This window comes from Ictalurus furcatus, chromosome 5, assembly GCF_023375685.1.
Source record: "Ictalurus furcatus strain D&B chromosome 5, Billie_1.0, whole genome shotgun sequence".
Taxonomy (NCBI): Eukaryota; Metazoa; Chordata; class Actinopteri; order Siluriformes; family Ictaluridae; genus Ictalurus; species Ictalurus furcatus.
Genome location: NC_071259.1, coordinates 8562095 through 8584363, shown reverse-complemented (window position 1 = coordinate 8584363; position 22269 = coordinate 8562095). Strand labels below are relative to the sequence as shown.

The 22269-nt window shown below is 38.1% G+C and overlaps 1 protein-coding gene and 4 non-coding genes across 6 annotated transcripts; all 5 read left to right on the top strand.

Annotated features, from left to right (window-relative positions):
* The first annotated feature begins 119 nt into the window (after positions 1–119).
* LOC128607618 (sushi domain-containing protein 3) lies at positions 120–13449 on the top strand. Of its 2 annotated transcripts, XM_053624621.1 has the most exons (6): positions 120–254; positions 502–675; positions 5364–5552; positions 9196–9340; positions 10757–10900; positions 11089–13449. In XM_053624621.1, the coding sequence occupies exons 2-6, from the start codon at positions 636–638 to the stop codon at positions 11144–11146; spliced, it is 576 nt and encodes a 191-aa protein (XP_053480596.1). In that variant the 5' UTR covers positions 120–254; positions 502–635; the 3' UTR covers positions 11147–13449. The 2 variants fall into 2 exon arrangements, with proteins under 2 accessions (XP_053480596.1, XP_053480594.1); XM_053624619.1 differs by lacking the exon at positions 120–254 and having other exon boundaries at positions 271–675.
* A 2841-nt stretch (positions 13450–16290) lies between these two features.
* trnaa-cgc (transfer RNA alanine (anticodon CGC)) lies at positions 16291–16362 on the top strand. Its single transcript has one exon. It is a non-coding gene; the product is annotated as a tRNA-Ala (tRNA).
* A 500-nt stretch (positions 16363–16862) lies between these two features.
* On the top strand, positions 16863–16934 carry trnaa-ugc (transfer RNA alanine (anticodon UGC)). The gene has a single exon. It is a non-coding gene; the product is annotated as a tRNA-Ala (tRNA).
* Positions 16935–19596: 2662 nt separating this feature from the next.
* Positions 19597–19668, top strand: trnaa-cgc (transfer RNA alanine (anticodon CGC)). Its single transcript has one exon. It is a non-coding gene; the product is annotated as a tRNA-Ala (tRNA).
* Positions 19669–20176: 508 nt separating this feature from the next.
* Positions 20177–20248, top strand: trnaa-ugc (transfer RNA alanine (anticodon UGC)). Its single transcript has one exon. It is a non-coding gene; the product is annotated as a tRNA-Ala (tRNA).
* Positions 20249–22269: the final 2021 nt, after the last annotated feature.

The following is a 22269-nucleotide window of genomic DNA, read 5'->3' as shown; positions in this document are numbered from 1 at the left end:
CGCAAGTCAGAAGCTTCTGTTGTGTAATTTTATTTAGTTGCTTCACTTCTAGGAAGTGAAACTATACACAGTGTAAGTTCCGATATTTCGTTTTTGTGTGCGTGTGCACGCGCGCGCGCGCGCCCGTGTACACATGTGTTTGTCCTGTACTAGATATTCCACAACTTATTTCTTGCAAGTTTGGCCAACTCTGACCCTGATTGAAGAAGTTCCAGCATGACTAAGGTCCTCTAGTGACTCGTGTTTAGCTTGTGGTCAGTCTTTTTATCACATATTCTAAACATTTTACCAGGGGCTAATAACTATGCCATGTTAGCCTAGATTAGAGGAGAGAAGAGGAGGGATGCTCACACTTCCTGTCTCAGAGAGTTTGGTTGTTTGACATGTAAATGCCGACACGCTCGTTACACTTACACTTCTGCTAATACGTGTACCAAAAAAAGAGTGTGTGTGTGAGAGAAAGAAACTTGTCTACACATCCTTGTGTCGTCCTTCTAACAGACAGCTCTGTAGGCGCTAACGCTATCACTCCCTAGTCTTCAAGGCAAAACAACTCGCTGGGTTTAAGGTGGACTGCTCAACATCTTCGGGCTCTGTGAGTGTCATTCTGCCGGTTTCATCAGATCAGGAGATACATGGAGGCGCAAAACAGAAGTCAGACTGGGGGCCCAGCAGGTAACCCAAACACACACACACTCTCTCTCTTTCTCTCTCTCTCTCTCTCTCTCTCTCTCTCTATTTTTAATGGCTACCTACAGTATGTGATCACTTGAAACATATTGGTAATACTAATGGTTTCCACGACAAATACCATTACGAACCCCCAGTCAAACATTACGATTATTGGTCCTTATTGGTATCCACTAGACATAACATGCCACAAATGATGTGGCAACAAATGATCAGTAGAGACCCACAGAGAGACCATTGCGTTTTCCATTAAAACCAATACAATTCACATTATAATCATTAAAACCATTACAAATTCTATGAGGGTTTCTTTTTTTCCCCCAGCAGCATGGTGTCGTGCATCTGTATATTTATATGTGGCACACACCATTAACCTATTGTATTTAAAGTAGGTCGAATTAAAAACTGCAGACGCAGAACTGAGTTTGCAAATGATCTGTCACCTACACAGTTAGTTTCAATGACTTTAGACAGATTTCAGTATTGTAGCTGGGCGCCTTCATACAGCAGCCACTCAGTTGCATACGTGAGACCCAGTGGTTTCCAGTTATTATAGTTTTTGTTTTTTTGTTTTATTAAAATAAATGTTTAGTGTTACAAGATGAATATGGGCAAAAAACTAACAAACACATAACTTACACATACACATAACTTATGATCTATACAACTATCCCTTAGGTCATTCTACAAAAGTGGAACTTGAAAATGTATATAAAATTCAGATTCGAAATATTTTCTAAAATACTGTCCAACTGTAAACTTTTATGGTGATTATGAACATGGCTTATTTTCAGGGAACAGAAAGTAAAATGCATCAACACATTGTTTAACCAAGTAACAGGATTTATGTATGCAAGTTTTTTGTTCATTTTTATTGAGGAAAAAAAATAAAATAAAATAAAATGGGGGGTCAACTTCTTGATGGATATCAAAAGAGGAAAGAAAAACATGAAAAATAGGAGAGAGCAATACGGGGAAGACAGCCAGTCACCCAGTTTTTCCAAAAAATAAGGTGATTTATGTTCCCTGTTTTGTGCTATGATTCTGAAGCTAGCCCATATAAAGGTGTTAAAATTAACATCAAATAGAAAAAAGACGTTCAAAAAGGACAGAAAAGCACCAAGCGACCATAAAACTAGTCCAGTGTTGTGTATATATATTCAAGCTTTCCGAAGCCTTGCAACAGCTTTCTGTGAGGAATCGAAATTTAATGTAATCATATAAATCTGGTTGGATTGTCCCGAGTGAGTTTATGAGAGTGAGTGAATCGTTTGTTTGAGTCGGTTCAATTAAACCAGTTGATAAAACCAGTCTGAATGATTCATTCACGAATAGAACTGATTTGATTCTCAAGTTCAACTTACTGATTCAATGATCCCGTCACTGTTTTAGCTAATTTCCACATTTCTTTCTGGAGCTGCTGGTGTGTGAAACTTATTATTCACTCAATGAATAATAATAATATTAGTAGTAGTAGTAGTAGTAGTTGTAGTAGTAGTAAAGTTCATTGTTCTTGGTACTTGGGGTATAAGAAATTACAAGTCGACAGCTTATAAAGACATCCAGACAGAGTTTCTATAGTGTCTGTGTATGAGAGAGAGAGAGTATAATGGTGTTAATTACTTGTACTGTATATAGTTATAAATGCATAATTTCAGTTATTTTAATAAAATGTTCAAATTTAGTTCTTTATAGTCTCTTATTGAATATGCAATAATTGTTATGCTTATTGATAATGATTGTTTTTACACGTAGCAATAAGAAAAAATAATTGGAGGTTGGGGGCTTGGGAGTACAAATTAGCCAGGGGGCCCAGAAACTCTAGCGGCGCCCCTGGATGTGTTTGCCATGTTTTCTCTTAAAGTCCATTGTAACCTTGTGACAGATTCCTGATCCAGACATGACAATGATTTCAGTATGTTATTTTTTTTTTTGTCAAAGCCATTCTTAAAGGCTATTTGAAAAAAAGTATATAATATAAACTAAGTAGGAAAAATTTTAGAAGACATTTTGCTTAAAAAAGTGTTAATTTCCTCTATATATGGAGACTTGTAGTTCAACAGTTTGGTAAGACTTCAGAATCTATACGGAAGCCCAGCCTAACCAACAAAATAATTAGTGTCAGTGGAGTCAGCCAATCCTATATTTATTTCAAATGATGGAAACAATAAAAACTCTATTTTTACAGACACATGTCTTTGCTGAGAGCATGAGCCATGGTATTCGGTAAGTGTGTTCGGTAAAAAAAAAAAAGAAGAAGAAGCTGGCTAAGTTTGCTTGTGTGTATTAAAAAAAACAGTCTGCCAAATTTAGGAAGGACAACCATATTTCCCTGTATTTTTCTTTGTTAATGAAGAAAAAGGTTAGATCATTGGGATTTGGCCAGTAAGGCCAATAGTTGCATCCTCAACTCCTGAAATCGCTAAATTTCTTAGCTATATTTGAAGGATCTTTCAAAATGGCCAAGAAATGTAGCTCAGCTGCAGTCTTATCTTTGGGACACAACTGAAAATTCAGCTTTTGTTATCACTTGCTTTCAGCTTCCTGCTTCCAACATTTTCAAAGAGATTAAATGGCATATAACATTGTTTTCAGCCAAAATATTGAATGATTTGGTGACGTAACACACAAATTTTCATGGTATGTTTGATCTTTATGAATAGGCTAGCCTCCTTTAAAATATATATATATATATTTCAGATTTCTCGTGTGTATACTTAACACAAGGAAAGAAAATGTAGGCATGGTCAATCAAGCAACAACAGTTCTGCACAGGACTCTGATAAGACATGAGGCCTTTTAGGGTTTGGTTGGATAGTGTGTAATTTAGTAACCATATACAGTACTGTGCAGAAGTCTTTGGTACATACAAAGAAATGCTGTGAGCAAAGATGCCTTCAAAAATAATGAAAATAAATGTTTCTACATTAAAAGAAGTACTATAAAGAGCAGTAAACAGTAATAAATGAAACAAAATCAATATTTGCTGTGATGACCATTTGCTTTAAAAATTAAAAATAAAAATAGTAATCTCAGGTAGAATTAGTGCAGTTTTATAAGGAAATGAGCTGTAAGTTTTATTGAGCATTTTCCAGAACCAGCCACAGTTCTTCTGGAGACTTTGACTGCTTCTTTGACACACTTGCTTCTTATTTCTGCAGCAAAACGCAGCAGCCTTCATTGTGTTTTTGTCTGAAAAGTGGTCTCTTCTGTAATATGCTGCTTTCTTTACTGACATAGAGAAAATGTTTGTAACATTTAATTTTGTGCTGGAAAACTACTGTTTGGAAATCTAAAATATATTTTTTTTGTATTGACTCGGTAATGTAGGAGTCATAAAATAAAAATCTACAACAAAGTTTGTACTAAAAAACATAGGGTGCCTAAGACTTTTGCACAGTACTGTATTTATTATTCTGTTATTTGCTATTCTGTTATGTATATGAAATAATTACATAATGTATCAATCTTTTCATTATATGATTTGTTTCAGTGTCGGTTTCAATATATGGCTCTGTATTCTGTGTTTCCCACGGTTGATGATAGTGTATGGCATCTGCTTTTGCTACTTCCTGTGGGCAACCATTTTAAAGAGGATGTGAGGTGGCAATGAGATGTGGGAAAGGAAACCGTTTTTTGACTTGCATATCAGAGTACCTCTGAATGGCTTAACTCCCTTGTTTTTAGCTTTGCGAAATCTTTAGTCCAATAAAATGTTAAGATTTTCTCTATTTGTTTCAAGTAACGTCAAATACTCTGTCCCACATGGAAGTGGTGATATTTCACTGAAAGGAAATCATTATAGTTGTGCATAAAGAAAATCTTTTATGCTAACCAGTCACTGTATTGGGAACATCTATATACCTGTTCATTCATTCATGCAGTTATCCAGTCTGCAAATGCCATTCATGTGGCTGATTGGATAGAGTAGAGAAGAGCAGTATGACCAGACTGATTTGCGCTGACAGGAAGGCTAAGGTACTCTTGCAATGTTGGAATGCCACAGACTATCTAAGTATTGTTGCTCACTATGTGCATCTCTTTACGGCCACAATTCACTCATCTTATAATGGTTACTTCCTGCATGATAATGTGCCATGTCACAAAGCTTAAACTGGTTCCATGAAAATAAAGGATAGCTGCAAGCAATGAACAAATAATTTGTTTAATTGTTCTTGATCTAAACTTTAGACTAGATCAAAGATAAAATTTTGGATAAATGATTAGATAGTAGAATTTTGGATAAATTATTTGGATATTATTATTAAATATTACATTACAGTTTTTATTTCTCATTGTTTAAGAAACTAGTTTTGTTTATTTGTCGATCACTGATCACCTAAAAAAAAAACTTTCCTAGAATGAATCAAAATATATGGTCACAATTACTTCAAATTTAATCCACTCTTGTGATTGTATCTAAGGATTTATTGTTTATTCTATAATTCTTGATGTCAGCAGGTGATTTGACATGATTTCATCCGAAAATGTTTAAGCTGCCTGCAAGCTGACATCTTTGAACATTGTATATTCCTCTAAAATGCTTTACTATCATGTCTCTCCAGAACTACAGTGATGTAAGAGTTTTAAATGCAGTTAATGTTTTTCAAGAAACTCTAATCTACAGCACTGTTCATTGTTTCATTTGTTTTGATCTGTGTGTCATTTTCTAGGTCTGTGCACTCCTATGCCTTCTCCACCTTTGGGGACATTTAAAATAGAGGCTGGAGATGGAATAACTGTGGGTACAGTGATGACTTTACAGTGCCCTTTTCTGTACCGTGCTGTCAGTGGTGGCTTGATTTCCTGTGAGCAGGGAAATAGCGGCGCACAATGGATTGGGAGTATCCCTGAGTGTAAACGTAAGACACACACTGAAGCCATGACACAGTTCTCTAATTTACCTTAGATATTCATGAGACAACAGCTATTGGTAATTATGCAGCTATGATATGATAATTATGACGAGTGTTAACTACAGTGCTCATTTCTTCTGTTTTTGTGTATATCTCATACTAAATTATTTCAGAAATTAAAACAAAATCTAAGATAAAACAAAGGCAAGTCTGTGTATTTAAATAACATATTTAGGACCTGCTACTTGTCTAAGAAAGAGGACACAGCACTGCTTGAGTTCAGTATAGTTGCTTGATCTGTGCCTGTAGCATTTACATATAAACTAGGAAGAGACAGATCTATTATGTGCCAACTTGACCAAATAGCTTCATTTTGTCAAAAACAATTTTACACCTATTGCTACTCTAACATTTCTTGACAGACATTTTGGGGCCATTAAAAAAATCTCATTATACTCTGCAAGTAAAGGCTTTAAACCACAACACGGGCCCCATCATCAATGACAAAAAAAAAAAATAGCTTGTGCATGTTTTTACTACTCCATTGTATTTCAGGTTGAATGTCTGTGCCAAAAATCTAGAACTGTTTACTTCCTCTCACTTCCTGTGGGTCTTAGGAGACTGTGCATATACAGAATGTTGATTTCGTTTGACGAAATGATTTGCCTTTCACACCCTTCAAACAGTCACCATAATATATAAATACAGACTGGTGCATAAATATTTGGTTTATCACAGTATATTGGAGTTGAAATTAAATAATGATTATGAGCTCAAAGTGCAGAGGGGTATTTACATCCAAATCAGGTGAACAATGTAGGAAATGCCTCACTTTTTATATACAGTGCTGTGAAAAAGTATTTGCCCCCATCCTGATTTCTTCTGGTTCAGAAATTAAAACAAAATTTAAGATAAAACAAAGGCAACCCGAGTAAACACAAAATACGGTTTCTAAATGATAATGCTATTTATTGAAGCAAAAAAGGTTATCCAATAACAACTGGGCCTGTGTGAAAATGTATTTGCCCTTGTAGTTACTAATTCCCCAAATCTATGAAACTGCATTCCTAATGGGGTTGAGCTGGTCTAGACACAACCAGGCCTGATTACTGCAAACACTGTTCAATCAAATCAACACTTAAATAGAATGAAGCATGAAGTCATGAAGCATGAAGTCATGAAGTTGGTTAAAAGGTAACACACTATGCCACAATTGAAAGAAATTCCACAAATGATGAGGAAGAAGGTGATTGAATATATCAGTCTGGGAAGTGTTACAAGGCTATTTCAAAGGCTCTGGGACTCCAAAGAACCACAGTGAGAGCCATTATCTAGAAATGAGAAAACTGCACAGTAGTGAACCTTACCAGAAGTGGCCGACCTTCCAGAATTCCTCTGAGAGCACAGCAATGACTCATCCAGGAAATCACAAAAGAGCCAATGACAACATCAAAGGACCTATAAGCCTCTCTTGTATTAATAAAGGTCACTGTTCATGACAGTGATGACAAAATGGTATCCATGGAAGATTAAGGACATTAAGGCTCGTCTGAATTTTGCCAAAACACCCCTTGATGATCCTCAAACCTTTTGGGAGAATGTTCTGTGGATTGATGAGTCAAAAGTGGAATTGTTTTGAAGACAGGGGCCCCGTTACATCTGGTGTAAACCTAATACTGAATTCCACAAAATGATCATCGTACCTACAGTCAAGCATGGTGGTGGAAGTGTGATGGTGTGGGGATGCTTTGCTGCTCCAGGGCCTGGGCAATAATTGAGGGAAGCATGAATTCTGCTCTCTACCAGAAAATCTTAAAGGAGAATGTCTGGTCTTCAGTCTGTAAGTTGAAACTCAAGCATAACTGGATTATGCAGCAAGATAATGATCCAAACCATAGTATTATGTCCTTAGCCCTAGAAGTAAGTGAAAAACTGATCTGCAGTTATTGGAAGCATTTGCTTTCAGTTATTGCTGCTAAAGGTGGCACAAACAGATTTTAAGTCTAAGGGGGAAATTAGCTTTTCACATGGGTGATAGGTGTTGGATAACTTTTTTTTTTGCTTAAATAAAAATAAATAAATGAAAACTGTATTGTGTGTTTACTCAGGTTGCCTTTGTTTTATGTTGTATTTAGTATGAGACACAAAAACAGAAGAAATCTGGATGGGGAAAATACCTTTTCACAGCACTGTATATTGGTGTGAATTCACCTTTGAGTAAAATACACTGATGCAAAACGCAACAGCCTTCCTTATGTTTTTTTTTTGTCTGAAAAGTGGCCTTTTACGTAATATGCTGCTTTCTTTACTGACAATTTTTTGAAATCTAAAATGTTTTTTTTTTGTACTAACTCGATAATGTAGAAGTCATAGATAGATACATAGATGGATGGATGGATATAGAGCAGATATAGACAGATATATGGTAGTTGTAAACAAGAAGAGATGTGCAAAACCTGGTTGCAAAAAGAATCGAGTAGCCTAGCAACCTGATGCTACACTCTATCAAGAATTTTATTTAAAAATCAGATTTACATTTGATAAAATGTTATCCACGTATTATTATAGATTACCACTAAAAGACAGTGAGTGCTATTGGGCTGAACTAACCCTTTCAAATGGTGTGACTCCAGAAGATAATTATAGCTTAGCACCCTGTCAGTGGCTTAGCAATGGTCTAGCCTGTAAGACCAGATATACACTTACTATTCATTTTATTAGGAACATCTGCACATTCATGCAGTTATCTAATCAGCCAATCATGTGGCAGCAGTGCAATGCAAAAAATCATGCAAATATAGGTCAAGATCTTCAGTTAACGTTCACATCCAACATCAGAATGAAGAAAAAAGTGATCTCTGTGACTTTGATCATGGATGTTGATACCAGTTGGCCTGGGTTGAATATTTCATAAGCTGCTGATCTGCTGGCATTTTCCACACACAACATTCTCAAGAGTTTACACAGAAGGTGTGAAAAAAAACAAAAACCATTGAGTGAGTGACAGTTCTGTGGATGGGAACACATAAGAGAGGTCAGAGAAAAATGGCCAGATTGGTATGAGCTGCCAGGAAGGACTCATATAAGCACTCTTTACAACTGTGGTGAGCAGAAAAGCAACTCGGCATGCACAAAACATTGAACCTTGCGGTGGATGGGCTACAACAACAGAAGACCACATCAGGTTGCACTCCTGTCAGGCAAGAGCAAGAATCTGAGTCTATCCCTTACAGGCACAGTCTTACCCAAACAGGACAGTTGAATATTAGAAAAAAAATCACCTGACCTTTTTCCAGCCTTCAACTAAGCGGTACAGAAAATGGATGGAACTAAATTAATTAATTTTTGTTTTGTAACATGGAAATTAAAGCCAATTTACAAGCTATATAGTACAATAGAGTACAATAGATATTTGAATTAACAGCCTTTCATAATAGTATGAAAATTATTGTTATATGGAATTTTATATTATCACTGAAAATGAGAAAATCACCACATATGTTTTCTTTACAAAGGGCAAAAATATTTAATTGTTATTAACAATGGTATTTTTTTATGAATGACACTTCTCATTGGTTCTTTATTTATTTCACAAATTTTCCCTCTTCCCTTCTCTTATTTTTATGTTCTCCTAAATATCTTCTATTAGCACTCCAATATGATGAAAAGAACTTACGCCTGGCTCTGCTTTTGTCTACTGTAAGCATAGCCATCATACTGTTTATGAGCATAATCTTCATCGTTCCGTGTTTGCTGAAGCATGTGAAGAGAGACCATATGAGACAACTAGAAAGGTGAGATTAGGGAACAGAACATGAGTGGGGAAATGAGGGGGGAGACCAGTCTGGTCACAGCCCTAATTTATACATATTTGATTAAAAGATCATTCCCAGAATTCATATAACTTGTACAAAACACATTTTGTACATATGCACAATTTATTCTCATACATATGGGTAAAATCTCGTGCTAAATTTGCCCTCACTGCAAAAACGCAGTAGAACGCACAAACTTCTACGCACATATAGTTCTGATAGTAAAAGTAATTGGACATAATGGCTGCTTTTAAATAATGGCTTTTATTAAACGCCTTATTGAAAGTACATTAACCTACCTCATTCAATCAGATAGAAATTTCCCTGGCCTCAATTGCTTTGTTCTATTCTAGTTTAGGTGTACACATGGACATTTTCTATTCTTGAGCTATTGAGCTATCAGTGGGATTATTAATGGAATATTAAGGTGCATGTAAAAAAACAAACATGTTCTTTTAACTATTCTCTTTACTATACTCTTATACTATACGCTTTCAACTATTAAAATTGTTTTAAACATGTTTTTGTAAAAAAATTAACCTAAGAGAAATCATGTCAGATCTTCTTCCACCTTTAATGTAATATAACAACCAACAAAATTCAAGTAAAAAAACAAATAGAGACATTTTAGAAAAAAAATTTTCATCTTCTTTTGAAGCCAAGAAATGGATTTGTGGTTTGGGTCGTTATCCTGCTGGAAGGTGAAATGTTTCTTCTTCTTCAACTGTCAACTGTCAATCTACACAAATAGATTGGTATTTGGAGCTATCCATTATTCCCTCTACCTTGATTAGAACCCCAGTCCTGAAGAGAAGCAGCACCTTAACATTATGCTGCCAGCACCATGCTTCACAGGCGTATGGTGGTGTTTGGGTGATAAGCTGTCCTGATTTTGCACCAAACATATCATTTAGAATTATACCCAAAAAGTTCTACATTGGTCTCATCAGAACATAACACATTTGCCACACGGTTTGGGGTGATTTAAGCTGGGATGTTTTCTTTTTGTTTGTTTGTTTTTTTCTTCCTTCTGGCCAAGATTATGTCAATAAAATCCTAGAGAAACTTTATTTGGGCTTAAGCGGAATCACTTAATTGACGACAAGTGTATGATAATTACTTCTGAACATGACTTTGAATGTGATTGGTTAATTCTGGCACAGTCACATACCCAGTTATAAAAAAGTCTTCACACTTATACAACAAGATTATTGTACGTTTTTTTCTTTTACTTTTTTTTCTCCATAAAACGTTTGCATTTATTTTTCCACTTGAATTTTGTTGGTTGCCATATCACATTAAAGGTGATTGACTTATCTTTGTTTCTTGCAATTTTAATAGTGGTTTGTTGACTTTTTATATCTACTGTATGTGACTGGGTGTGCGTGTTTATAGGGAAAGGAATAGGGAAGCGGCCAGACTTTGGCACCAATTAAATGAAGAGGAACAGAGAGAATCTTTCTATAATCAGAATGGCAGAATCAACAACAACAACAACAACAACAGCAGCAGCAGCAATAGACAGGAGCAACATCAAAGGTACTGTTTAACTCAGTCTGTACCTAGCATTTGGCTTTTCACATTTAGGGTTCTGTGAGCTGCATGCAGGTATGGCACTATCCATTAAAACACACAAACCCTAGTAGACACAACGCCAACAATAATTTTGCTAACAATTCTATAACAGTCAGACCAGCTCTCATTAAGTGTATCTCTCTGTTTCATAGGTGTTGTCAGAAAAACTACCCTGATCCTGAACCATCCACCACTTGCAGCCTAGCCTGAAAAAAAGCCCCCCCAACTGCCCTGTGTATAACCAGATATATTAGCTGTACCATACAACCTCATATATCACACTTTCCACCCATTTTCTATGGTGGGATATGACTCTAACTTTGGACAATCACCATGGAACTGAGCCATACCATCAGCACACAGGCGGGTCAGGTCTCTGCTGAGACTGGGCAGAGAAACTTTGAAAAGGGAAACATCCGCATGCCCCACAAATCTGGGCTGTATCTGTTCTTCAGCAATTATAGATGAACCATTAATATAGTTAATGAGATTCTAAAAAAAAAAACCAACTTATAGCTATGAGCCAGCAGACAGCTTGAACTTGACCAAGAATGAAATGTGCATTAACACAGTTGTTACATGATGTTCTTGTAGCCTAAGGAAGTTGGACAACCTGAAAAAACCTCCAAAAATCTGAACAAATTTCCATATTATGTGTTGCTTGCCCCAATCTGAAGAAATATTCAACTGCTATAATTACGATTTTACTTATGTATTTTTGTTCCTAATTATTTTATTTTGAGAATCATTTAAAAGTTCCCTATTCTTAAACTACACTTTTCTGTACAAAGTTCTGTACAGTTATGACATGAATCGACATTGCTATGTTGTTACAGTGACCTTTCAGTCCTTTACTTTATAATTGTTGTACCATGTTGCAGTGTTATTGTTCCAAAATTCCAGTGAGAAACAAAGCTGTTTTGAGAAGCTTTTGAAATTACACTATATGGCCCATATGTGCTTGCTGAACACCCAGTTCCAATTAATATGGACTTGGGACCCTATTTGCCACTATAAAAACCCTTTACTCTTCTGGGAAGGCTTTCCACTAGATTTTAGAATGTTGTTTGGGGATTTGTGCCCATTAACCCACAAGAGCATTAGTGAGGTTGGGCACTGATGACCGGCAAGAAGCCCTGGTGTGGAGTCAGTGTTCCACTTGATCCCAAAGGTGTTCAGTGAGGTTAACCCTTGTGTGTCCTAATGGACATTTTTATCTCTTTCATTTTTGTTTTTTTTCATTATTTTTTTCTGTGTTAATGCAAACAGCACAACTTTTGCAAAAGGTGGTTTTTATACTGGAATTTTAATATTTCACCCTCATTTGCTTTCATAAATCTATTTTAAAGTACGTACACAAAATAGTTACACTCGAGGACTAAAATGTCCTCATTGAAACCCATTCAAACTGCAATATTTAATCCCTGTGATATTTAAGCATATGTAACTGGTTGTTGTCTGCGTTGTGTTTTCTTTTAACCAAATAAATAGGTGGACGGCAACTGGGTTGACTCTCCATTTACTGTCTGACAAAGAGATAACATACAGTGTGTCTCATTCGCCATCAACATTTCTCTCCCATGCAAAAATTTCTGCAGTCAGAAAATTAAAGGGGAAGATGCACACACACATACAGACAGTCACTTCAGGTATACATTTTTTTGTGTAATTCTATATATTTAATGTATAGAATAATTTCCATACCTGGTACACATAAAATCATGCATTTTGTATTAATAGGCTTTTATTTTGTTGACAAGGTTTCAAAACATTGAATTTTTAAGAAATTTCTGAAATGTTTACTATTTTCTCAGGTTTTGCCTATGGGGAAAATACATGCTTTTCCTTTTTTCTGATTCTGCTGTATTATAGAGCACTGCAGACCAACTGAATAAATGATGCAGCTATAATTGTGTGGGTGTGTTTGTATGGATATCAGAGTTGTGATTTGTATGTGTGTAGATATTTGAACAGTTTGAAAGAAAGAAATTATATTGTACTGGAAATCACAAATCCCACCACATGTACATGAGTCAAAGGTTACCGCTCTTTGATGATTTTTGTATCATGTGAACAAACCAGGATTAATAAAATCTACGTCAGTGAAAGTGGAAAAAAAATATTAATATTTTTATGACAGTTTTTGGACATGTACATTTTTGTCCTCTATGGATCTATGTGTAACTTTTTAAATTGACGTACAAGGGTTAAGGTCAGGACTATGCAGGCAACTTGAGTGCTTCTAAATGAACCTTGGCAAACAATGTCTTTATGGACCTCACTTTGTGCTGAGGCGCATTCTCATGCATGAACATGTTTGGTTCTGGTGAAAGAAAATCATAATTCTACAGCATGCATTGACATTCTAGACAATCAGGTGCCTCCAGCTTTGTGGAAAGAGTTTGGGGAATGCTCACATATGCTGTAGGGGTCATTGTCAGGTGTCCACATACTTTTAGTATGTGGACATATACTTGTAGTGTAGTTTTGCATTTTACTTTTTGAAAGTCATCAATCACCAAAATGAAATAAGGGGAAACGTAGTGTAATACTATCAATGCAAAGGTGCAGTATCCTGATACATATGAGGTCTTAATAATAATTCATTTATACAACATAAATTTTAGACAGGAAGAAAGAAAACAGTGAAAATGTCAGCTGCAGCAAGAAGACTACAGATTAATTTATACTTTTTTGGGCATAATGTACAATACGTGTACATTACTCCGGTTCAAATCTTCACCTTTCAGATTAAAGAGTGGGAAAAGCAAAAAGTTTTGTGGTTCATTTTGCCCTCATTCACTACAGGGAATCATGAATCAGGAAGTTAGGCTCATTTGGGGCTCTACTGAGGCATGATGACCAAGTTGCAATTAATCAGTCTCATAAACAGAATAAGCAAATAGCTTTTTGTGGTTACTTTTCCACGCAGTAAATAAGGCAATGTGATATTTGCAGACTTGATCAAATTACTTGCATAGGGGATGTAGCTTAGTGGAACAGTGCATGCTTTGGGTATATGAGGCCAAGGGTTCAGTCCCCTGTATCTCCACTTGCATGTTTTGGCCTACTACTGGTCAGCCAGAGTGTGGTGCTACTGAACAAACACTTTTGTCTTGCCCTTATTGCATGTGGCCTCCTTCAATTTAAAACCCGTAGGGCAAAGGCGCAGGTAACCTCTGTCATCCTTATTAGCACTTGCTTGGCCTACTGCTGTAGTGGATGTAGTTCAGTGGTAGAGTGCTTGCTTGTCATGTAAGAAGTCCAAGGTTCAATTCTCTTCATCTCTAATTGTGAGTTTGGTCAAGCATCCCAGCTTTCATAGGTATCCAGCAAGAGTCTGGTGCTAGTGATGAAGTACTTCTCTTCTGCCCTTGTTGCATGTGGCCATCTTCAATTTAAAACCAATAGGGTAAAATCTGTGTTCCAAGGTAAGGGTGCTGCAAGGCTTTTTCTTGTTTACTGTTGATGAACATCTATGGAAACTCAGTAGGCAAGGCATGTTAGTTGCCTTATGACCACAAGTTTCATTGACACCCCATCGTGTGCAGTTCATTTCAAACATTCTGATTATTGTTTGGTTTTATATCACAGCATCTGTATGGATTGTGAAAATATTTTGATGCACTATGATGTGGTAGAGCCAGTACCTTGTGTAACAACTGCCTCAATTAACTTGGGGACATGAACCAGAAGGTAAAGCTCAGGTAACATCTGTCATCCTTATTAGCACTTGCTTGGCATGCTGATGTAGGGGATGTAGCTCAGTGGTAGTCTCCAATTCAGTGACAATTCAACAAGCACTCGCTTGTGCTTCATGTAAGCAGTCTAGGGTTCAATCCCCTCATCTCCAATTGTGAGTATGGCCAAACGGTGGTCAGGCATCCCAGCTTTCATAGGTATCCAGCAAGAGTCTGGTGTTAGTGATGAAGTTCTTCTCTTCTGCCCTTGTTGCATGTGGCCATCTTCAATTTAAAACCAATAGGGCAAGATCTGTGTTCCAAGGTGCACAACAGAAGGGTGCTGCAGGTGTTCTCACCTGCCTTATGAGTACAAGATTCATTGACACCCCATCGTATACTGTTCCTTCTAAGAATACTGATTATTGTTTTGTTTTATCTCATCGTATCTATATGGATTGTGAAAACTGTTTTGATGTACTATGATGTGCTAGAGCCGGTACCTTTTGAACCAACTGCATCAATTAATTCCGTTGCGTCGGAAAGGGGGTCATGGGTTCCAAGGTGCAAAATTTAAGGGTGCTGCAAGGCTTTTTCTTGTTTACTGTTGATGAACATCTATGGAAACTCAGTAGACAAAAATTGTTTTGATGTACTATGATGTGCTAGAGCCGGTACCTTTTGTACCAACTGCCTCAATTAAGTCTGTTGTGTCGGAACGTATAGGATATAAAGTGTAATCAATGCGTGTAACTACAGAGTTTACTAATGTTTGGATATGTTCATCAGGTATAATCTGGTATGTATACCCAATGTATACCCAACAGTTAAGAATTACTTGTGGGAAGCATTATATAAACTCAAAGTACACTTGTTGATCAAGTTATAAGTGTGTATTGAGTTAGAAGACTTATGTCTTACTAAACAGTAGGCCTAATTGTTTTCTGTGTCAATCCATACCTCTGTACAGCAAGCATAGTCTGAAACTATAAAACACTTCTAACAAGTGGTATTCGAAATGTGTACATTAAGTGCTTTGTGTTTGTCTAAAGCAGCTTCACTCTATGGCAGTAAATTAAGAAGTTTATGTTTGCCCTTGTTGCATGTGGCCTCTTTCAATTTAAAACCCATAGGGAAAAGGCTGTGTTCCAAACAAACAAACTTTCTAAACAAAGCCCCCTAAGCTTGCAAATCAGTGTCAAAAGAAGAGATAAGAATTCCCGGAGAAAGAACCAGATGAGGCTATAGGGTGAATTATGTGACGCAGTAAAAAACCCAGGTCTGGTAAAACTTTGAAAGAAAATACAACTGACTACACATGCGCCACAAATAAAGGTATCATATGGGTGTGAATAATTAGTTAAGGCGATGGACATTGGTTTGTTTCCAGAAAGAAAAGGTGAATGCCCCACCTAGGGATAATTTTACTGCTTCAGAGAGGTATAAAAAGACATGTATGTGTATGTATAAGTCAGACCCTCTGCAGACTGTCTCACTTTATTGTTTCAATAAAGTTCATTTACTTTTTGACATCTACAAACCCTCTGTCTCTGAAGTTTTTTGAGTTAGACTGGAAGGATTGATTTTCCTCAACAAACGGGGGTCATGAAACAGAAGGTAAGGCTCAGGTAACTTCTGTCATCCTTATTAGCACTTGCTTGGCTTGTTGACGTAGGGGATGTAGCTCAGTGGTAGAGCGCTTGCTTCGCATGTAAGAAGTCCAGGGTTCAATCCCCTGCATCTCCACTTGTGAGTTTGGCCAAACAGTGGTGAGGCATCCCATCTTTCATAGGTATCCAGCAAGAGGCTGTTATTACTGAAGAAGTACTTTTGTCCTACCCTTATTGCATGCGGCCTCCTTCAATTTAAAACCCATAGGGCAAAAGCTGTGTTCCAAGGTACACAACAGAAGTATCCTACAGCTGGTCTCAGCTGCCTTATGAGTGCAAGTTTCATTGACTCCCCGTTGTGTACTGTTCTTTCTAAGCATACTGATTGTTGTTTGGTTTTATCTCATCTGTATGGATTGTGAAAATTGTTTTGATGTACTATGATATGCTAGAGCCAGTACCTTTTGTACCATCCATCCATCTTCTATACCGCTTATCCTTCCGTCAGGGTCACAGGACCTTTTGTACCAACTGCTCAATTAACTCCGTTGTGTCAGAACGGGGGTCATGAATCAGAAGGTAAGGCTCAGGTAACCTCTGTCATCCTTATTAGCGTTTTCTTGACATATCGGTGTAGGGGATGTAGCTCAGTGGTAGAGCGCTTGCTTTGCATGTATGAAGTCCAGGGTTCAATCCCCTGCATCTCCAATTGCAAGTTTTGGCCAAATACTGGTCAGCCAGAGTGTGGCACTAATGAACAAACAGTTTTGTTCTGCCCTTGTTGCAATCAATTTAAAACCAGTAGGGAAAAGCTGTGTTCAAAGGTGCAAAACGTAAGGGTGATGCAAGGCTTTTTCTGGTTTTCTGTTGATCAACGTATATGGAAACTCAGTAGGCAAGGCGTGTTAGTTGCCATTTGACCACAAGTTTCATTGACACCCCATCGTGTGCAGTTCATTTCAAACATTCTGATTATTGTTTGGTTTTATATCACAGCATCTGTATGGATTGTGAAAATTGTTTTGCTGTACTATGATATGCTAGTGCTGGGACATTTTCAACCAGGTGGCTCAATTAATCCATTGTGTCAGACAGCATGTCATGAACCTAAAGTTAAGGCCCAGGTGACCTGTGTCATCCTTCTTAACACTTGCTTGAATTGTTTGTGTAGGGGATGTAGCTCAGTGGTAGTGTGTTTGCTTTGCATGCCTGAAGTCCATGGTTCAATCCCCTTTATTTCCACTTGCCAGTTTGGCCAAACAGTGGTCAAGCATCCCAATGTTCATGGGTTTCCAGCAAGAGTCTGGTATTACTGAAGAAGTGCTTTTGTCCTACCCTTATTGCATGTGGCCCCCTTCAATATAAAACCACCCATCCATCCATCTTCAATACCGCTTATCCTAACTTCAGGGTCAAGGGGAAACCTTAAGCCTATCCCAGGGAGCATCGGGCACAAGGCGCGGTACACCCTGGATAGGGTGCCAATCCATCCTAGGGCACATTCACACACTCATTCATACACTACGGACACTTTGGACATGCCAATCGGCCTACCATGCATGTCTTTGGACTGGGGGAGGAAACCCCCACAGCATGGATAGAACATGCAAACTCCGCACACACAGGGCCATGGTGGGAATCGAACCCCCGACCAATATAAAACCAATAGGGAAAAATCTGTGTTCCAAGGCGCACAACAGAAGGGTGCTGCAGCTGATCTCAGCTGCCTTATGAGTACAAGATTCATTGACATCCCATCATAAACAAAGTTTACTAATGTTTGGATATGTTCATCAGGTATAATCTAGTATATATACCCAATGTATACCCAACAGTTAAGAATTACTTGTGGGAAGCATTATATAAACTCATAGTACACTTGTTGATCAAGTTATAAGTGTGTATTGAGTTAGAAGAATTTGTCTTACTAAACAGTAGGCCTAATTGTTTTCTGTGTCAATCCATACCTCTGTACAGCAAGCATAGTCTGAAACTATAAAACACTTCTAACAAGTGGTATTCAAAATTTGTACATTAAGTGCTTTGTGTTTGTCTAAAGCAGCTTCACTCTATGGCAGTAAATTAAGAAGCTTATGTTTGCCCTTGTTGCATGTGGCCTCTTTCAATTTAAAACCCATAGGGAAAAGGCTGTGTTCCAAGGTGCACAACAGAAGGGTGCTACAGCTGGTCTCAGCTGCCTCATGAGTACAAGTTCATTGACACCCCATCGTGTACTGTTCCTTCTAAGAATACTGATTAATGTTTGGTTTTATCTCATCGCATCTGTATGGATTGTGAAAATTGTTTTGATGTACTATGATGTGCTAGAGCCGGTAACTTTTGTACCAACTGCCTCAGTTAACTCCGTTGTGTCGAACAGGGGTCACAAACCCAAAGATAAGGCACAGGTGACCTGTGTCATCCTTCTTAGCACTTGCTTGAATTGTTTGCGTAGGGGATGTAGCTCAGTGGTAGAGCGCTTGCTTTGCGGGTATGAAGCCCAGGGTAAATTCCCTGCAGCTCCACTTGTGAGTTTGGCCAAACAGTGGTGAGACATCCCAACTTTCATAGGTATCCAGTCAGAGTCTGGTGCTAGTGGTGAAGTACTTTTGTCCTGCTCTTGTTGCATGTGTCCCTCTTCAATTTAAAACCAATAGGACAAAAGCTGTCTTCCAAAGTACACAACGTAAGGGTGCTGTAAGGCTTTTTCTTGTTTTCTGTTGATGAACGTCTATGGAAACTCAGTAGGCAAGGCGTGTCAGCTGCCTTATGATTAAAAGTTTCATCGACACCCCATTGTGTGCAGTTAATATCAAACATACTGAATATTGTTTGGTTTTATATCACAGCATCTGTATGGATTGTGAAAATTGTTTTGCTGTACTATGATGTGCTAGTGCTGGGACATTTTGAACCAGATGGCTCAATTAAGTCCATTGTGTCAGGCAGCGCATCATGAACCCAAAGTTAAGGCACAGTTGACCTGTGTCATCCTTCTTAGCATTTGCTTGAATTTTTTTTTATTGCAGTGGATGTTGCTCAGTGGTAGAGCACATCCTTTGCATGTATGAGGTTCAGGGTTCAGTTTCCTGTGTCTCCACTTGCTTGTTTTGGCCTAATATTGGTCAGCCAGAGTGTGGTGCTACTGAACAAACACTTTTGTCTTGCCCTTGTTGCATGTGGCCTCCTTCAGTTTAAAACCAATAGGGCAAAAGCTGTGTTCCAAGGTGCACAACAGAAGGGTGCTGCAACTGGTCTCAGCTGCCTTATGAGGATTGATTTTCCTCGACAAACGGGGGTCATGAAACAGAAGGTAAGGCTCAGGTAACTTCTGTCATCCTTATTAGCACTTGCTTGGCTTGTTGACGTAGGGGATGTAGCTCAGTGGTAGAGCGCTTGCTTCGCATGTAAGAAGTCCAGGGTTCAATCCCCTGCATCTCCACTTGTGAGTTTGGCCAAACAGTGGTGAGGCATCCCATCTTTCATAGGTATCCAGCAAGAGGCTGTTATTACTGAAGAAGTACTTTTGTCCTACCCTTATTGCATGTGGCCTCCTTCAATTTAAAACCCATAGGGCAAAAGCTGTGTTCCAAGGTACACAACAGAAGTATCCTACAGCTGGTCTCAGCTGCCTTATGAGTGCAAGTTTCATTGACACCCCATTGTGTACTGTTCTTTCTAAGCATACTGATTATTGTTTGGTTTTATCTCATCTGTATGGATTGTGAAAATTGTTTTGATGTACTATGATATGCTAGAGCCAGTACCTTTTGTACCATCCATCCATCTTCTATACCGCTTATCCTTCCGTCAGGGTCACAGGACCTTTTGTACCAACTGCTCAATTAACTCAGTTGTGTCAGAACGGGGGTCATGAATCAGAAGGTAAGGCTCAGGTAACCTCTGTCATCCTTATTAGCGTTTTCTTGGTATATCAGAATATCGGTGTAGGGGATGTAGCTCAGTGGTAGAGCGCTTGCTTTGCATGTATGAAGTCGAGGGTTCAATCCCCTGCATCTCCAGTTGCAAGTTTTGGCCAAATACTGGTCAGCCAGAGTGTGGCACTAATGAACAAACAGTTTTGTTCTGCCCTTGTTGCAATCAATTTAAAACCAATAGGGAAAAGCTGTGTTCAAAGGTGCAAAACGTAAGGGTGATGCAAGGCTTTTTCTGGTTTTCTGTTGATCAACGTATATGGAAACTCAGTAGGCATGGCATGTTAGTTGCCATTTGACCACAAGTTTCATTGACACCCCATCGTGTGCAGTTCATTTCAAACATTCTGATTATTGTTTGGTTTTATATCACAGCATCTGTATGGATTGTGAAAATTGTTTTGATGCACTATGATGTGGTAGAGCCGGTACCTTTTGTACCAACTGCCTCAATTAACTTGGGGACATGAACCAGAAGGTAAAGCTCAGGTAACATCTGTCATCCTTATTAGCACTTGCTTGGCATGCTGATGTAGGGGATGTAGCTCAGTGGTAGAGTGCTTGCGCTTCATGTGAGAAATCCCGGGTTCAATTTCCTCATCTCCAATTGTGAGTCTGGCCAAACAGTGGTCAGGCATCCCAGCTTTCATAGGTATCCAGCAAGAGTCTGGTGTTAGTGATGAAGTTCTTCTCTTCTGCCCTTGTTGCATGTGGCCATCTTCAATTTAAAACCAATAGGGCAAAATCTGTGTTCCAAGGTGCACAACAGAAGGGTGCTGCAGGTGTTCTCACCTGCCTTATGAGTACAAGATTCATTGACACCCCATCGTGTACTGTTCCTTCTAAGAATACTGATTATTGTTTTGTTTTATCTCATCGCATCTATATGGATTGTGAAAACTGTTTTGATGTACTATGATGTGCTAGAGCCGGTACCTTTTGAACCAACTGCATCAATTAATTCCGTTGCGTCGGAAAGGGGGTCATGGGTTCCAAGGTGCAAAATTTACGGGTGCTGCAAGGCTTTTTCTTGTTTACTGTTGATGAACATCTGTGGAAACTCAGTAGACAAAAATTGTTTTGATGTACTATGATGTGCTAGAGCCGGTACCTTTTGTACCAACTGCCTCAATTAAGTCTGTTGTGTCGGAACGTATAGGATATAAAGTGTAATCAATGCGTGTAACTACAGAGTTTACTAATGTTTGGATATGTTCATCAGGTATAATCTGGTATGTATACCCAATGTATACCCAACAGTTAAGAATTACTTGTGGGAAGCATTATATAAACTCAAAGTACACTTGTTGATCAAGTTATAAGTGTGTATTGAGTTAGAAGACTTATGTCTTACTAAACAGTAGGCCTAATTGTTTTCTGTGTCAATCCATACCTCTGTACAGCAAGCATAGTCTAAAACTACAAAACACTTCTAACAAGTGGTATTCGAAATGTGTACATTAAGTGCTTTGTGTTTGTCTAAAGCAGCTTCACTCTATGGCAGTAAATTAAGAAGCTTATGTTTGCCCTTGTTGCATGTGGCCTCTTTCAATTTAAAACCCATAGGGAAAAGGCTGTGTTCCAAACAAACAAACTTTCTAAACAAAGCCCCCTAAGCTTGCAAATCAGTGTCAAAAGAAGAGATAAGAATTCCCGGAGGAAAGAACCAGATGAGGCTATAGGGTGAATTATGTGACGCAGTAAAAAACCCAGGTCTGGTAAAACTTTGAAAGAAAATACAACTGACTACACATGCGCCACAAATAAAGGTATCATATGGGTGTGAATAATTAGTTAAGGCGATGGACATTGGTTTGTTTCCAGAAAGAAAAGGTGAATGCCCCACCTAGGGATAATTTTACTGCTTCAGAGAGGTATAAAAAGACATGTATGTGTATGTATAAGTCAGACCCTCTGCAGACTGTCTCACTTTATTGTTTCAATAAAGTTCATTTACTTTTTGACATCTACAAACCCTCTGTCTCTGAAGTTTTTTGAGTTAGACTGGAAGGATTGATTTTCCTCGACAAACGGGGGTCATGAAACAGAAGGTAAGGCTCAGGTAACTTCTGTCATCCTTATTAGCACTTGCTTGGCTTGCTGCTGTA